We start from the raw sequence: 15461 nt of genomic DNA on the forward strand, positions 1-15461 counted from the left end.
AAACAGGCAATGCCAGCACTCAGGAGACTGATACAGGCAGATCTAAGTTCAAGACCAAGCTGGTCCACAAATCGAGTTCCAGAGCTATGCAGTGAGACCCTGTCTCAAATAAACAAAACAAACAAAAACCAGGGAAGGTTCTATTATTGACAAAGGCTCAAGTAAGGACATAGAAGATGATTACAGACTCACCTAACACCCCAACCATAGTACATGGATGACATTAGATTTCTTCAGCAAAATTGAAATCCTATAAAACCATAAAGTTTTCCCGTGTGTGTGTGTGTGTGTGTGTGTGTGTGTGTGTGTGTGTGTGTGTGTTTGTGGAGGTGTGTATGCAGGACAGAGGATGATGTTAGATATCTATTTCTACCTAATATTTGTTTTGAGACAAGGTCTCACTATGTATAGCTGGCTGTCCTGGGACTTGGACAAGGTAAGGTCTGGGACTCACAGAGATTGCCCGCTTCTGCCTTCCAAGTTCTGACAGTAAAGGCAAGCATCACCATGCCCCAATCCACCTTATTTCTTGAGCTAAGATCTCTCAGTGAACCTGGAGCTCATGGTTTTGACTAGGCTAGCTGGCCAGTAAGTTCCAGGTATCCTCCTGTCTCCACTCACCAGTGCTAAGACTACAAGTGCATGCCAACACACCAGGCTTTTCCATGGATGATTGCAGATCTGAACTCATTTCTTCATGCTTTGTAGACAGAGCCATTTCCCCCAGCCTGTGCCTGTAGAGTTTGCCTTCCATGAAAGAGTGGCACTCTAGAAATGTCTGACAAGCAGACTACTTAACGTGAAAAATGTTATGAAGTTGTTCTAGAAACAGATTTTGGTCTGTGCTATCCAGCCTCCTGACACACGTCTTTGGGGAGTGGACAGACATCTTCCCTGCAGTTTCCTTACTCAATGCCTTTTGCTTTCAGCTCCTCCTTGACACGTTTTAGGTAATCAGGATCAGGGTAGCCAAAACTGCAGGAAGAAAGAAAAGAAACGCTTTAGCTTCCTCCCAAATAATTCTTTTGTTTGTTTGTTTGGGTTTTTTTCTGTTTCCTGGAACTCACTTTGTAGACCAGGCCGGCCTCGAACTCAGAAATCCGCCTGCCTCTGCCTCCCGAGTGCTGGGATTAAAGGCGTGCACCACCACGCCCGGCGACTCCCAAATAATTCTTAAGTGTGTATGACAGCCGGGTATTGTGACACAGGTGCGCAACACTCAGGTGACACAGCAGTCAGAGAGAGCTCTGTGAGTCTGAGGCCAGTCTGAGCCGCATAAGGAGATGCTGCCTCAAAACAACAACAAAATCTGTATGTACTGCTTGTATTTGAGCATCTAGTATCCTGGGTTCCAAACATTCTCCCACAGTCCAGACAGTGACTAATATCTAGTCACTCAAGTGCCTGGCTGGTTGACCAGCGTCTGTTTTCTAGACAGATTGCTTAAAATCTTAACTTACTCTAAGTATTGATGCATATAATGTTATAACTGTCGTATTTGACAGAGGCAGTAAGTAATCACACTTGTGGAATTTTCAGACATACCAGAAGAAAGCGTCAGATTCCATTACAGATGGTTGTGAGCCACCATGTGATTGCTGGGAATTGAACTCAGGACCTCTGGAAGAGCAATCAGTGCTCTTAACCACTGAGCCATCTCTCCAGCCCCTATGGGCTTTTCAAATTGGGGGATTTGAAAAGGCCTCGTGATATATTTCTCGTGGATGCCACAGGTAGAGGAATTCTGAGTTTCATAAAGTACCGTCAGATTTCCTGGAATATATCTCCCACCATCTTGGGACTCTATAACTAAGACTTCTGCTACCATGTATTAGCCTTGTGAGTTCAGTATCATTGTGGACTGATGGGAAGAGAGAGGTGAGGGAGAGGGAGAGGACCTTAAAAGGAATCAAAGCCATGCTGGAGAGATGACTCAAGGGTTAAGAGCACTGGCTGCTTTTGCAGAAGGCCTGGGTTCAATTCCCAACGCCTGCATGGCAGCTCACAACTGTCTGTAACTTCAGGGGATCTGACACCCTTATGCAGGCAAACTGCTAATGCACGTAAAAATAAATAAGCCTAAAAAAAGAAAGAAAAAGAAATCAAAGGCAAATAACATTCCTGGGATCTATCTTTTTTTTTTTTTTTAAAAAGATTTATTTATTTATTATATGTGAGTACATTGTAGCTGTCTTCAGACACTCCAGAAGAGGGCGTCAGATCTTGTTACGGATGGTTATGAGCCACCATGTGGTTGCTGGGATTTGAACTCTGGACCTTCGGAAGAGCAGTCAGATGCTCTTACCCACTGAGCCATCTCACCAGCCCAGAATCTATCTTTTAAATAAACATGAAACCCTATTTTTTTTTTTTTTTGATTTTTCGAGACAGGGTTTCTCTGTGTAGCCCTGGCTGTCCTAGAACTAACTCACTCTGTAGACCAGGCTGGCCTCGAACTCAGAAATCCGCCTGCCTCTACCTCCTGAGTGCTGGGATTAAAGGCGTGTGCCACCACGCCTGGCTGAAACCCTAAATTTAATCAACTTGGGTAGCATTCATCTTGGACTCTGAAAACCCTCTCTTCTGAAGCAGAACTAAATAACTGAGTCACACCTTATGAATGGCAGGGTAGAAGGTTGGGTGGCCCAGTCTTTTGATCTTTGAAATTATCTTTATGGACTAGTATGTGTGTGCTGTGTGTGCTGGCTAGTTTTATGTCAACTTGACACAAGTTGGAGTCATCATAGAGGAGGCAAACCTCAATTACGAAACCGCCTCCTGGGGTGGTGGTGGCAAACAACTTCAATCCCAACACTTGGGAGGCAAAGGCAGGCTGGCCTGGTCTACAGAGTGAGTTCCAAGACAGTCAGGGTTACACAGAAGCCTGCCTCCATAAGACTGGGCAGTTGGTAAGCATGTAAGGCATTTTCTTAATTAGAGATTGATGTCAGAAGGGTCCAGCCCAATGTCAGTGGTGCTACCCCTGGACTGGTGATCCTGGATGCTGTGAGAAAGCAGGCTGAGCAAGACATAACCAATGTTCCTCCACGGCCTCTGCATCAGTTCCTGTCTTCGGGTTCCTGCCTTCTTTGAGCTTCTGCCTTGTCTTCCTTCACTGGCCTGTGACTCAGAATACGTAAGGCAAATAAACCCATTCATCCTGAAGATGCTTTTGGGTTATCACAGCTACAGTAACCCTAACTAAGACGCGGGGCTAACATCTACTACTAGAATGTCTTTCTATCCCCACAGCCTCAAACTGCAGTGTTTGACAACCTTGAACTTCATTCAGCAACCACTACATTTCAAAAGACTCTTACTTTGCTGGTCCTCCAAACTTGGCTGTTTTGTGATGAATATCATTCCATGTAATGACATCTGAGACTCCTGTTGCTCGAGAGTATCCTATTGTGAAAGTCAGTCTGTGTTTAAAAGCTTCGTGGAGCAGATCCAAAACCTTTCTTCCCTCAGTATTATCAGGCAAGTATGCAGTTCGCCGTGTTCCATGATAAGCCTTTCCTGGGTTTGGGTGTTCTTTCTGTATGAAGAAAAGAAAATTTGTGTGTGTACACACACACACATATGCACACATGCACACACACACATATGGATGCCTCTATTTTTAGTAAAGTTATGTTCGTGGTAGATGAAGCCTATTGAAAGCCAGAAAAATATTAACATTTTACTCATATTCTGAAAATTCATAGTTCTCCTCTTCAAATTAGAACACTACCTGCCCAACTCCTCCCATCCTAACATATGATTTCTTTTTTTTTTTTAATTTATTTATTATATGTAAGTAAACTGTAGCTGTCTTCAGACACTCCAGAAGAGGGAGTCAGATCTTGTAAAGGATGGTTGTGAGCCACCATGTGGTTGCTGGGATTTGAACTCTGCACCTTTGGAAGAGCAGTTGGGTGCTCTTACCCACTGTGCCATCTCACCAGCCCCTAACATATGATTTCTATCTTTAATAAAAAGACATGAGGCCAGGCAGTGGTGGTACACGCCTTTAATTCCAGCACTCAGGAGGCAGAGGCAGGTGGATCTCTGTGGGTTTGAGGCTAACCTGCTTTACAAATTGAGTTTCCAGGACAGCCAGCTGTTACACAGAGAAACCTCGTCTCACCCCCCCCCCCCCCACAAGACGACATGAGAGGCTAGGGATACATCACATAGGGTGCATGCTTGGCATGTCTGAGGCCCTGAGTTCAGTATACTGTCAAAGTAATTAAAAAGGCATCTAATTTCTAAGCATGCAACACGATCTCTGCCTCTATTATAATTTACCCACAATCACAGAATGATTGATTTCCTGGGAAAATCATTATCTAAGAGGATATAGGATGTCCCGTTGGACTTTGCCTATTCTAGCATAGCGAAAAGAAACCCACGTTCCTCGGGCACACTTACTGTTTGGATGCCATCTTTTATATCATAATGAATCACAATGGTACCACAGCCTTCATAACCCGGAAGTGACTCTTTCTGAGTGGAGTAAGACATAGTTCCCTCTGGCTGGTTCCCTTTCTGGATGCCGTAGGAAGTCAGACACACAGGACAGACAGGCTTGATAAGCATGGCTTTGCTGATACACGAGGCGCAGAATTCATGCTTGCACTTAGGGAGCACATGCTTGTTGCTGATGGTATCCATGCAGATGACACAGTAGTCCTCGGTCCCCTTCGAAGCTGCAGGGCTGCCAGCAGAGCCTCCGGGAGCGGGTAAGGCCGCATTCGAGTCACTACTGTTGATCTCCATGGGGGTTTCCTGATCCATAACCAGTTTCTCTCCGGATGATGGGGGCAGTCCCATTCTTTTGGAGACATACTTCATTGCCTGCTCAAGGTGATGCGGCAAACCAGTTAAGGTCACTGAATCCTGAGATGTCACAATGTGCACATTCGGGTGCTCTTTTTTAAAGTTGTCGGCAAACTTAGTATTGAGTAAGCGAGCTCTCTCCTTGCCCAACCGTTTCAGGGACAGAACTTCTGTCCTTAGCTGCCACGTGGCATGCTGGAAGGCATCAGTAAAACCCGTGTAAGACTGCACAGACAGGTCTAAGTCTTTATCCTTGGGGACAAAGAGAATGCAGGTTGTCTGGCCTTTTTCCTGGACTTTGCCACACGTGTTAAACTTCTGCTCGATCTCTGAGATTTCTTGGAGCAGTTCAGGTTCTAGAAGCTTAAAGCGCGTCGAATCGACCTCGATGCCCGTCATGTACCCAGATGCGGCTATTTTCACAGGAGTCAGGACAAGAGCTTGGGAGACTTTTTCTGTGGCGGCTGAGACGTCAGCAGGAGAGCCGAGGAGAGTCAGCGTTCTTCCCTGTCCCTTTATCAAGAGCTTTGGGAAGCAGCGATTCAGCTCCTGTCTGACCTCCGTTGCTCTCTGGTGCTCCTCTAAAGAGATACAATCCTGCTTCAGAGACTGCGTGCATTTCTGAAAGTCCCTGACAAAAGACTGACTCGCTTCTTCTAAGCAGCCTGATTGGCTGGAAGTGAAGCCTACAGCGACCGTATTGGGAGAACTATGTTGGGTTTTAATGTTTACACCAAATTTTTTCTCTATGAATCCTAGTCTACCCGGATAAACATGCTCGAAATATTCAAAGAGAAGCACAGGAACTTCAAAACTGCTCTGATCAGGGGGCTCCCGCTCCACCTCGGGAGGTGTGTATTTCTGTGAGGCGCACTTCCGTTTCTGCTCACTTCCCTTCCAATTCTGCTCACTTTGCAAAAGCTGCTCACTCAAGAAGTGATGGATCTTTTCAATATCTTTGAAGTTGCCACACACCTTCTTAATTCCGTCACTACCCTCCATGCTTTTGACGTGAGGGCAGACAGTGGTTATAGATGCTCTCTGCTCTTTAGAGAGCAGGTCACAGTTCAGCTCAGCGGTCACAGCAAGAAAGACCTGAAGGTTTAAAAAGAACAGGTAGAAATAAGATGTCTCAGAATACCCACCCCTTTGCAGAAAGGCACCCAGAAACTATACCATTTTTTTTCTTTTTTTTTTTGTTTTTTTCGAGACAGGGTTTCTCTGTGTAGCCCTGGCTGTCCTGGAACTCACTCTGTAGACCAGGCTGGCCTCGAACTCAGAAATCTGCCTGCCTCTGCCTCCCGAGTACTGGAATTAAAGGTGTGTACCACCACGCCCGGCTACCATCTTTTTTCTTAGCGGTGACTGACTTCTTAAGTCCCTTGAGAGGAGCAAGTCAGGCTTGCCAGCCCCCTCTGCACATTAGACTCACCTTGGGGTGGGGTATGGGGAGGGGGCGGTGTCTAAACATGAATTAGACAAAGAAAGCCAAGGCTAGACTTCATTGCGGAGGCTCATACAACTGGTTTGCAAGGAAGCCTGGGCATGAACATTTTGTAACACTCAGTGGCCAAGAGATCGGTGTCTAGAGCTGCCACAATCTGCTTGACTCTGGGGACTAAGGGTTGAGAAAAGACAACTTGGCTTTCCTTGAAGTTGCTATGGTCCTCAAGAAAGAGTGTGCGAGCTTTGACCTTCAAAGGTAGCTCTAAATCCAAGATGGAGTCTCTCCTAGTGTCGTCTCACCCTGTTTTTTCTTACTTACTCTCTTTAAGAAAACCCCAGCCGGGCGGCTGTGGTGGCAAAGCAGCCAGGAGGTGGTGGTGCAAGCCTTTAATCCCATCACTCAGGAGATAGAGGCAGAGGATCTCCGAGTTTGAGGCCAGGTTGGTCTATATAGTAACCAGGATAGCCAGAACTATATAGAGAAACCCTGTCTTGAAAACAAAACACAAGCAAAAAACAAAAACAAAAACAAAACAAAACAAAAAAACGAAAACAAAAAGAAAACCAAATACAATACAAGGAAAACCCTAATGCATGGAACACTTAACTCATGGAAAGTTACTAAGTCTTTTAAACCTTGGTTTTTTAAAAAAGTTCAGCGATCAGATAGAAACACCAGATTTGGATAAAAAAGGATACAGGCAAATTGAATGTAATATAAAAGCAACATTTCTGATGATTTGTTCCCACTCGAGGTTTTTTTCCAGATACTCTTTAATCCACAGAGAACATTTTCTTCTCTAGATTAGAGCTTCAGGGTGTTTCCAGAATCAGTGTCTTTCCCACACCTCCATCAGGGCCATCTAGGATCTAGCCCACCTAGCTCACTGCAGCCACTGACCTTGCACCTTGGCTCCCTCTGTGCCTATGCTTCGGTGCAGCAGCAGGAATGATCCTTTACAAATGCAATCCAGATCCCTCACCACCGGGCCCCAAAACATCAGGCAAAGCTTAAACCCTCAGCTCTGCCTTCACACTGCCGTTCCACGTGCCCAGCCCTCTCTCTCTTGCTCACTGCCTGCCCCCTCCTCTTGCCTCACTGAAACTTCTGAGTTCAAGACACCAATTCTTGGGAGGTCTGTGCCTGCGCTTCCCTTAGCCTAGAATGTCCTAATTTTTAATTTATTCCTGATGAAGCATCATTTGGATTTGTTTGTCTCTTTGTTCGCACCCTATTTATGAGGGTGTTTCTGCCACTGTCACGTATCTGCCTTTATTCTTCCTGCACTTGTTGCTGGAAAGACTTTTATTATAAATCTATTTACTATTCTTTGTTTCCCTTACTAGATGACTAAGGGCCCTAAGAGCAGTCTGCAATGTGTCTGTGTCCCCAGTCCCTACAACAGTGCCTGGCACACAGAAAATCGTCTCTATTTGGAAAACACATTTTTTTTTAAATAGCTGATGCACTCTCATCATTTAAGCCTCAGGCTAAATGTCACTTCATCAAGAAGTTTCCTATCGTCCCCTTGCAAGCCCTCACTCTGCTCCTCTCTGAGATAAAACTCTGTTTTTATTCTTGCATCTCTTAGTCTTGAAAGTACTTCTCTCAGTTCATTGCTTCTGGTCTGCACACCCAATATAGGCTGCACGAGGACAGGAAGCTTGTCTCTGTGTGCCTCTGTAGTCCAGTGCCTAGACCAGTGCCTAGCTTGGAGCTAGCCCCTGGGACAAGGTTGTTGGACCAAAACAGCAGAGGCAGTGACCACAGAAGCAGTTGTAGAAACAGTGCCAGCTTGTGGGTTTCCAAAACTGTGAGACCAGGGGCTCCAGTCAGGAGCAAGAGTGAGGTCCAGACATGTTGAAACCCGAAAATCACATCTGGAGACCCGCAGACTCCAGGACTGCTTCCTCCTTGGTTGGAGCCAGGATGTTGAGCCTTATGACCCCCACCTCCACCACTCAAGGTAGTCTTGTAGCCTGGTGGCTAGATTACAGGTTAAACTTCCTCTCTCCTTAAAAGGACATGTCCAGCAAGCAAGCACCTGGAATTCCTCTTCATACAAATAAAGTATTCCCCAGCATCTATGCCCCCAGCCAATGATGACACACCCCCAAACTCCTACCCACTTCCCCAGGTTTATATAGCCCCTGTTCACCCCAATAAAGAGGGATGTTTCACTGAAAACTGTGTCCAGAGAAGGCCGTTTCTCCCTAACTCAGGCAGGCTGAGATCTTGCTAATCTACCTGTCCCAACTGTGCAATCTGGGGTGCACAAGGCTGCCTGAATACGCTGAGGGGAAGGGGAAGCAGATGCCAGAGCAGCACCAGCTCCCCTGCCAACACTCACCTTTTGGACAACTGAGTCAACAGAGTTAGAAACGAGCCTGTCTTGGGGCTGTATCTCATCACACAGAGCTTCATCCAGAGACTCCGTCAAGGACGGAGATCTGGAGTGTGTTGTCTCAGCTGGCTGTGTCAAGGATGGAAGTCTGGGTCTCAGGTCCTCTACTGGCTTTTTAGTAGTTTCCAGGACAATGGTCACAGGTTTGTTATCCACCAACATCTCGTGTTCGCTCTTTTCTAACACCTTCTCCTTATCTTCAGGGGAGACATTAAACATACACATTCACACAGAAATAAGAGAGAATTTACAGAGATGACCCTCAGTATCCCTCTAGGTCGATTCTAGAAGCGTCTGAGCACGCCACCTCCAGACATGGTCCTAATAAGCTTAGGACTTTCACATAAGCTACCCATGTTCTCACATATGCTTTTCAGTTGTTGTTCATTTTTTTTGTTCTTTTGTTTTTAAGACCTTAGGTAGTCCTGGCTGTCCTGAAACTCCCGGTGTAGACCAGGGTGGCCTTGAACTCACAGAGATCTGCCTGCCTCTGCCTCCAGAGTGCTACAATTAAAGGCATGTGCCACTACTATAAATGCTTTGGTTCACCTTCCATAGACTTTTAGAATCAATCACTAGATGATTTTCTTGTTTTGTTTTGTTTTTTTTTGTTTTTCGAGACAGGGTTTCNGAACTCAGAAATCCGCCTGCCTCTGCCTCCCGAGTGCTGGGATTAAAGGCGTGGTCCACCATGCCGGGCTCCTCTAGATGATTTTTAATCCTTCACACAAGATAAGCACTAGAGAAATAGATGTTATACTGTATTGTTTATTTGAATAAACTATAGGGTACGGGACTGTTGTGTAAATTTCCTCAAGATTGAAAACATTCCACCTTGCAAAGAAGTTCCTTAAGCAAGAAGGTAAACAACTCAAAATAGTTTCAGGAAATTCCAGAAACCGACCAGACTCAATAGGCCCCTCCCTGAATGAGTAAGCAATAAAGACTGTTGGGAAGGGTCCTCCTGAGACTCCCAGAACAGAGCTGCTATGAGGACTCATTAAAGTCTGCCTAGGAGGCTCTCAGACAAGACAAGCTGGGAAGAAAACTTAAACCACCAGAGAAGCCGCCTGCAGAAAGCGGACTCCAAGTTCCCCGGAGGACGCTTAGACCAACTGAGGCACCTGGAAAGAGCACTCTCTAACCTGCTGAGCCCCCTGAAGGCTGTGCGGTGAGCTCCAGGTTCCCAGCGTTGTGAGCTGTCACCCATGCTAGGTGGGCTTTGGTGATGCAGTTGCCTTTGAGTCATTTCCCATATTCCTGTAAATAATCCTAATAACCAATACCAATGCAACAAGTAATGCATTGGCTCACCAAGTTGGCCCTTGGTGGTATCTGTTATAGGCCCCTCGTCAATGCATACAGAGGACCTGAACAGTTATTTCTCACATTCTGGAATAGCAGGCTGGTGATAGGAGAAGCTGATCAGAACTCTAAAGTAGGGCTGGAGAGATGGCTCAGTGGGTAAGAGCACCCGACTGCTCTTCCAAAGGCCAAAGGTACAGAGTTCAAATCCCAGCAACCACATGGTGGCTCACAACCATCTTTAATGAGATCTGACTCCCTCTTCTGGAGTGTCTGAAAACAGCTACAGTGTACTTGCATATAATAAATAAATAAGTCTTAAAAAAAAAAAAAAAAAACAACTCTAAAGTAGGGAGTTTAAGTTTTACCATAGGAATATAATTTGGTTATTAGAAACCACATTTCTGTTCTGGGCATGCTGGTACACACCCACAATCTAGCACTTAAATGGTAGAGGTAGGGGTTGGGGGATCATGAGTTCAAGGTCAACCATAGTTGTTGTACATGGTACATGGCAAGATCCTGTTTCAAAGGGGTGGTGGTGGGGAAACCTATGTTTTGTAATGGTTTTGAATCTCTCATTTCAATAACGTTGAATAATGGTTACTGTATAGTTAAGTAGTGAACCCCCCGCCGCCCCCAAAGAAACAAGATCAAAAAGTTTAGAATGTATATGCATTTGCTGACTCTCAGAAAAGAATGCATGAAAATGCTCCCACTGAGGGCATCAGTGTTACACCACATGCCTTTAATCCTAGCAGAGGCAGGAGGATCTCTGCGAGTTTGAGGTCAGCCTACGGAGCTAGTCCCAGAAAAGCCAAGGATACAGGGAGTAACCCTGTCTCTAAAAGCAACCAAAAACAAACAAAAACAAAAACAAAACCCCACCAAACTATCTTCAGATAACTTTTCTTTGACTTCCCTTTTAAAAGTGGTCATATATTACTTTTGTAATCCTTAAAAACATGTCATGGAATTATTATTTACAACAGTAAAGTGGCTTGGAGTGGAGATGGGTGGTGGAGCACTTGCCTAGTGTGCACAAGGTCCTGGGTTTCCTCCTCAATCCCAACCCCCACACTTTGTTTCTTCTCTCAACTGGGTCTGCTGGGAAATTCCCCGATGGAGTCAACCACATTAGCGGCTGGACTCTTCTGAGGGTCTCTCCACCACTGTGGGATGAAGGGGAATCTGTGGACGGCACCTTCCCACAGACAGAGAGACACACTCGCGTGGGCTCTCCTCGGAAGCATGCAGGGATCGGTTTGGAAACCTGCTGGGTCCACCTTTGCACCCGAGCCTTACTCTGTTTCCCCTGCCCCGGCTCACCTGCTCTTTCTAGGAACTTCACCTCGTAGGTGTCCGGGGCGCTGGGGCCCACGGGCTGGACCGAGCACTCCCCGCCTCCCGAGGCCCGGCTCTGGAAGTATATCTCGAGCTTCCTGTGCGCCTTGGGGATGGACTCCCGTAACCGTACGAGTAGCGGGGACGGCGGGTCGGGACTGGAAGCCATGGCTATCCGCGTCTGGCTCGCTTGGGGCTCAGGGGCGCTGCACAGACAGGGAAGAGCAAAGGCGAGCCCTGCCCTAAAGACCCGAGAGGCAAAGTTTCAGTTTCGTTTCCCCAGAAGGTCCCTCCTTGTTCCCCGCAGAGCCGCCGCCTCTCATGCTCTGCCATCTTCCAGAGCCATCACCCGGTGAGTAGTTCGCACACTCGGCGGTGGGCGCTCAGAGGAAGTTTCCCCACGGTGGCAGGTCGCCCTTCTGTTCTTGCAGGATTGGAAGTTTGGCGGGAACCCGGATCCCAGGTTCAGACCTCCCAAGGGTGGAGCGGAATAGAAGGGTAAAGAGTTTCACCAGTTTGTGCTTTTTGAAATGATTGTTATAACTAGTATTTACTGAGATGAGGTTCTGATTTCAAGTGGAGGGAGTTTACCTGCTTGGTGACCTGTTCTTTTCCTGTTAGATGAGCACCTTAGGGATTTTCTGCTCGGGGGGGGGGGGCCTTAAGTCAGTGAATAGCACCTGAGTTCCTAGAGAGTGAGGTAAAGAGGTACAGAGCACATAAGCAGTCAGTTCCTGTGAACAAAACAAAAGCCAAAGAACTGGTTTCAAGCGGGATCTTAAGGGGTTGGGGGAGGGGAGGAAAAGTATTCTAGGCTGGGATAGCTGTAGCCTGAAGTCCAGAGGGCTCAGTTCCAGGCCAGGGAGAGGAAGAGGAAGGGTCTGTGAGATCTATAAGGTCAACAGAAATATAGTGGGAATTATGTGTGTCAATTCTAAAGGTTATCACCATAGTTTAGCTCATAGGTGATGGTTACTCTTGGTTGTCATTTTGACTGCGTCTGGAATCAGCTAAAACCCCAGCTAGGTGGGTAGTGCTTGTGAACGATTTTCTTGATTGGGTCATTTGAGACGGGAAGACCCACCCTAAATCTGGGTCACACATCCTGGTAGCAGCCTATATAAAAGGACAAGGAAAAAGGAAGTTTTGCTTTTTGCCTGCTTGCCTCCAGACAGTCAAGTGCACCCCAAAGCAGTCTCTCAGAAGCAGCCTCCAAGGCACTTTAGAGGTCTTTGTTCTGTGAGAGCAACACTGCCCTCTGCAGGCTCCGCGGATCCTGTGCGGGCAGTTTCGGGTTAGCATGAGTTCCTCCTCAATGGGCATGGCCAATTGTACTCTGATTTTGTACAGAGCTTTTCTATTGCAAAGACGTTACAGATCGGCCCAGAGACTATTGTAAGTTTCAGTCATGAGTCTAACATTTCATAATCTGAAGTTTTTAGGCTACTAGGCTAAAATCACGAGAAAGTGAAATTTCCCAGAGCATCAGCTTTTTATCCAGACAACCTGAGGTCTGAGTTGTTGATCACAGATTCAGAGCACAGCCCGTGCAGGTTAAGCAGTTTCCACAGTCGTCACACGCCCTGTGGGAAGCACCACTGTTATCTTAAGGCTGCTCCTTAAAGGGTTTGCCTGGTCTCAGCACTTTGTTACCATTTTCTAAGTGTACCAATATCTTCAAGACCTCACTCCCATAAAGCGTTTCCTATTCCAGCCCCTACAGTTTCCCTCCTCTGACTTCAACTATAATTCCCTAAAGGCAAACAGTATTAATGCCATAATCACATGGTCATCCTCACCGTTCACATGAAAAACTACTAAACAGCAGAAACTTCTTTCAGGTCTCCATGGTCTATTTTTCCTTCTTTTTTTATATTTTCCAAGACAGTTTTATTTTGTTTTGTTTTGTTTTTTGTTTTTGTTTTTTCTGTTTAGTCCTGGCTGGTGCAGAGCGTGTAGACCAGGCTGGCCTCAAATTCAGCTGTCTCTCTCTCCCAGCAATGGGATCAAAAGCGGCAGCCTCCTGTGGTGCATTCCTAGAAGATCCCCTTGGCTATAGTCATTGGTAGCACAAGCCTTTAAAACCAGTACCCAGGAGGCTTCATCTCCATAGCGTGTTCCAGACCAGGCAAGAGTAACGTGATTTGACCTTATCTCAAAAAAAGTAGCCAAAACCCAAGTTGCCTCTGCTTTGGTCAGCTCTTCTTGCGTTCTTTCTATCTGTTCCCAGAGACAGGCCACCGTCTCCTCCATCTACGGACAACACTTGGAAACACAAACGAGTGTAAACATCTGAAGACCCACGTGGGACCTGAAGAATGGCTTATTACATGGTAAAACCAGAAATATAAATACCTTTCATCATGATGAAAAGTCCAATAATATTACATGAAGGGTTCTCCCCACAACATTAAGAAAGCTGGGACCTTCAGTTACCCTCATGTGATTTTATACTCTCAGTGGTGACCGCCCTGGTAGAGGTCCTAAGTTTGGTTCCTAGCACTCACATGGTGGCTCCCAATCTCGCCTGTAACCTCAGTTCTAGGGGATATAATTTCCTCTTCTAGTCTTTGTTGACTCTTCCATGCATGTGGTGTACACAACTCACGTAGGCTCATACATACACATTTTTTTTTTTTTTTTTTAAAGTTTTCTTCTGGGGCTGGAGAGATGACTTAGTGGTTAAGAGCATTAGCTGATCTTCCAGAGAACCCAGGCTCAATTCCCAGTCCTCAGTGGAGATCCTGCTTCCAGGAGATCCGGCGCCCTCTTGTGGCCTCCACAGCAAGCATGTGGTACGCAAACATGAATGCAGGCAAAACACCCATACGTATAAACTTAAATTACAATTTTAAAAGTTTTTTTTTTCCTTGTACCATGTGAGAAATGGAAAATCACGAGTAGGCTAATACAGTTGAGTATGGGGGGTCATCCAGTACTCTGGAAGTTGAGGCATAAAAATCACAACAGGTTCGAGGGTAGCCTGAGCTATGGAGTACAGCCCTGGTTCAAAATTCAAAACATAAAAAGTTAATAAATAATATACTAAAATGATTAGCAGAATGAACAAGGTGATGGATGGATTATTTTTTAATGTCATCTCCAGGACTAGGACTGTGCACAGATGATAAGGCGCTTACCTACCATGCATATAGCCCTGGGTTCAATTTCCAGTAATGCATAAATTCGGCTTGGTAGTATGTAAGTTTGAGGCTAGCCTGGGCTACATGAGACCCAGTCTCATGCCACCTTCTATATGGTATGGATTTTCTTTAGTCCTTCGGCAGCTGTCTCTCAGGACAGGGTCAGGAAGTGGGCATGGAGAAAGGCCCCTTTAAGTAGATCTGAAAACTCCCACTTTCTGTTTGTCATGAAATAGGCAACTGGCAGTGAGTGGGTCCTTACAGATGTGGGGAGATGCATCTGGAGAGGCTCACATCCTCATGTTTTCTATTCTGGCCAGAGAAATCCCACATGACTCTGGAGCCCATCTGAGAGCTTTGATCTGAAGCTCGCTATGGTTGAGGCCTTTGAGCCTTTTTAGGTGTTAGCCTCCAGCCCTTTCTCTTCTTCTGATTTAGAAGTGCATCAGCTGAGCATGGCAGCAAACATAACCTCAGCACCAGGGAGACTGGGGTAAGAGGACTGCTGGGACTTCAAGGCCAGCCTGGGCTCTAGAGTGACTTCAAAGCCAGCCTGAGCTCTAGAGTGAGTTCAAGGCCAGTCGGGGCTCTAGAGTGAGTTCAAGGCCAGCCTGGGCTCTATAGTGAGTTGGAGGCTAGCCTGGTCTACAGTGTGAAACAAACGAAGTGTATTGACCTCTTTAAGAGGCACAGATAGGCTCAGTATTTGCTGCAGCTCTTAGTGTTTTCAGTGTTTTGGGTATATAGATTTAAAAAAAAAAAGATAGGACAAGCCTGGCAGCGGTGGTGGCGCACGCCTTTAATCCCAGCACTCAGGAGGCAGAGGCAGGCAAATGGCTGAGTTCAAGGACAGCCTGGTCTACAGAGTGAGTTTCAGGATAGCCAGGGCTACACAGGAAATCCTGTCTTTGGAAAAACAAAAACCAAACAACAATTTAAAAAAAAAAAAAAAAAAAAAAAAAAACTGAATAATGAATCTAAACAACAAACCAAAAAA

General features: G+C 46.0%; 2 protein-coding genes across 6 annotated transcripts in view; one reads left to right on the top strand and one right to left on the bottom strand.

Annotated features, from left to right (window-relative positions):
• Positions 1–10: 10 nt before the first annotated feature.
• Dtx3l (deltex E3 ubiquitin ligase 3L) lies at positions 11–11575 on the bottom strand. The gene is made up of 5 exons (XM_021209389.2): positions 11307–11575; positions 8619–8869; positions 4414–5916; positions 3321–3538; positions 11–975 (listed from the first exon to the last, which is right to left on the bottom strand). Exons 1-5 carry the CDS (start codon positions 11488–11490, stop codon positions 906–908), a joined length of 2226 nt encoding a protein of 741 aa, XP_021065048.1. The 5' UTR covers positions 11491–11575; the 3' UTR covers positions 11–905.
• Parp9 (poly(ADP-ribose) polymerase family member 9) overlaps positions 11089–15461 on the top strand; it is a 41952-nt gene continuing 37579 nt past the window's right edge. For 2 of the 5 annotated variants that reach the window (XM_029544752.1, XM_029544755.1), the window contains exons 1-2: positions 11684–11819; positions 13552–13654. In XM_029544752.1, the coding sequence (XP_029400612.1) occupies positions 13640–13654 (15 nt within the window). In that variant the 5' untranslated portion in view covers positions 11684–11819; positions 13552–13639. The other 3 variants (XM_029544753.1, XM_021209388.1, XM_029544754.1) reach the window with 3 other exon arrangements.

Source organism: Mus pahari, chromosome 12 (genome assembly GCF_900095145.1).
Source record: "Mus pahari chromosome 12, PAHARI_EIJ_v1.1, whole genome shotgun sequence".
NCBI classification, from domain to species: domain Eukaryota; kingdom Metazoa; phylum Chordata; class Mammalia; order Rodentia; family Muridae; genus Mus; species Mus pahari.

Excerpts from the sequence above, each read along its gene's own strand:
- Dtx3l (XM_021209389.2), bottom strand. The coding sequence starts at position 11,490 with ATGGCTTCCAGTCCCGACCCGCCGTCCCCGCTACTCGTACGGTTACGG. Across the intron at positions 8,870-11,306 it reads GAAGTTCCTAGAAAGAGCAG|ATAAGGAGAAGGTGTTAGAA; the intron begins GTGAGCCGGGGC and ends TCTCCCCTGAAG. Across the intron at positions 3,539-4,413 it reads TAAAAGATGGCATCCAAACA|AAAGAACACCCAAACCCAGG; the intron begins GTAAGTGTGCCC and ends TTCTTCATACAG.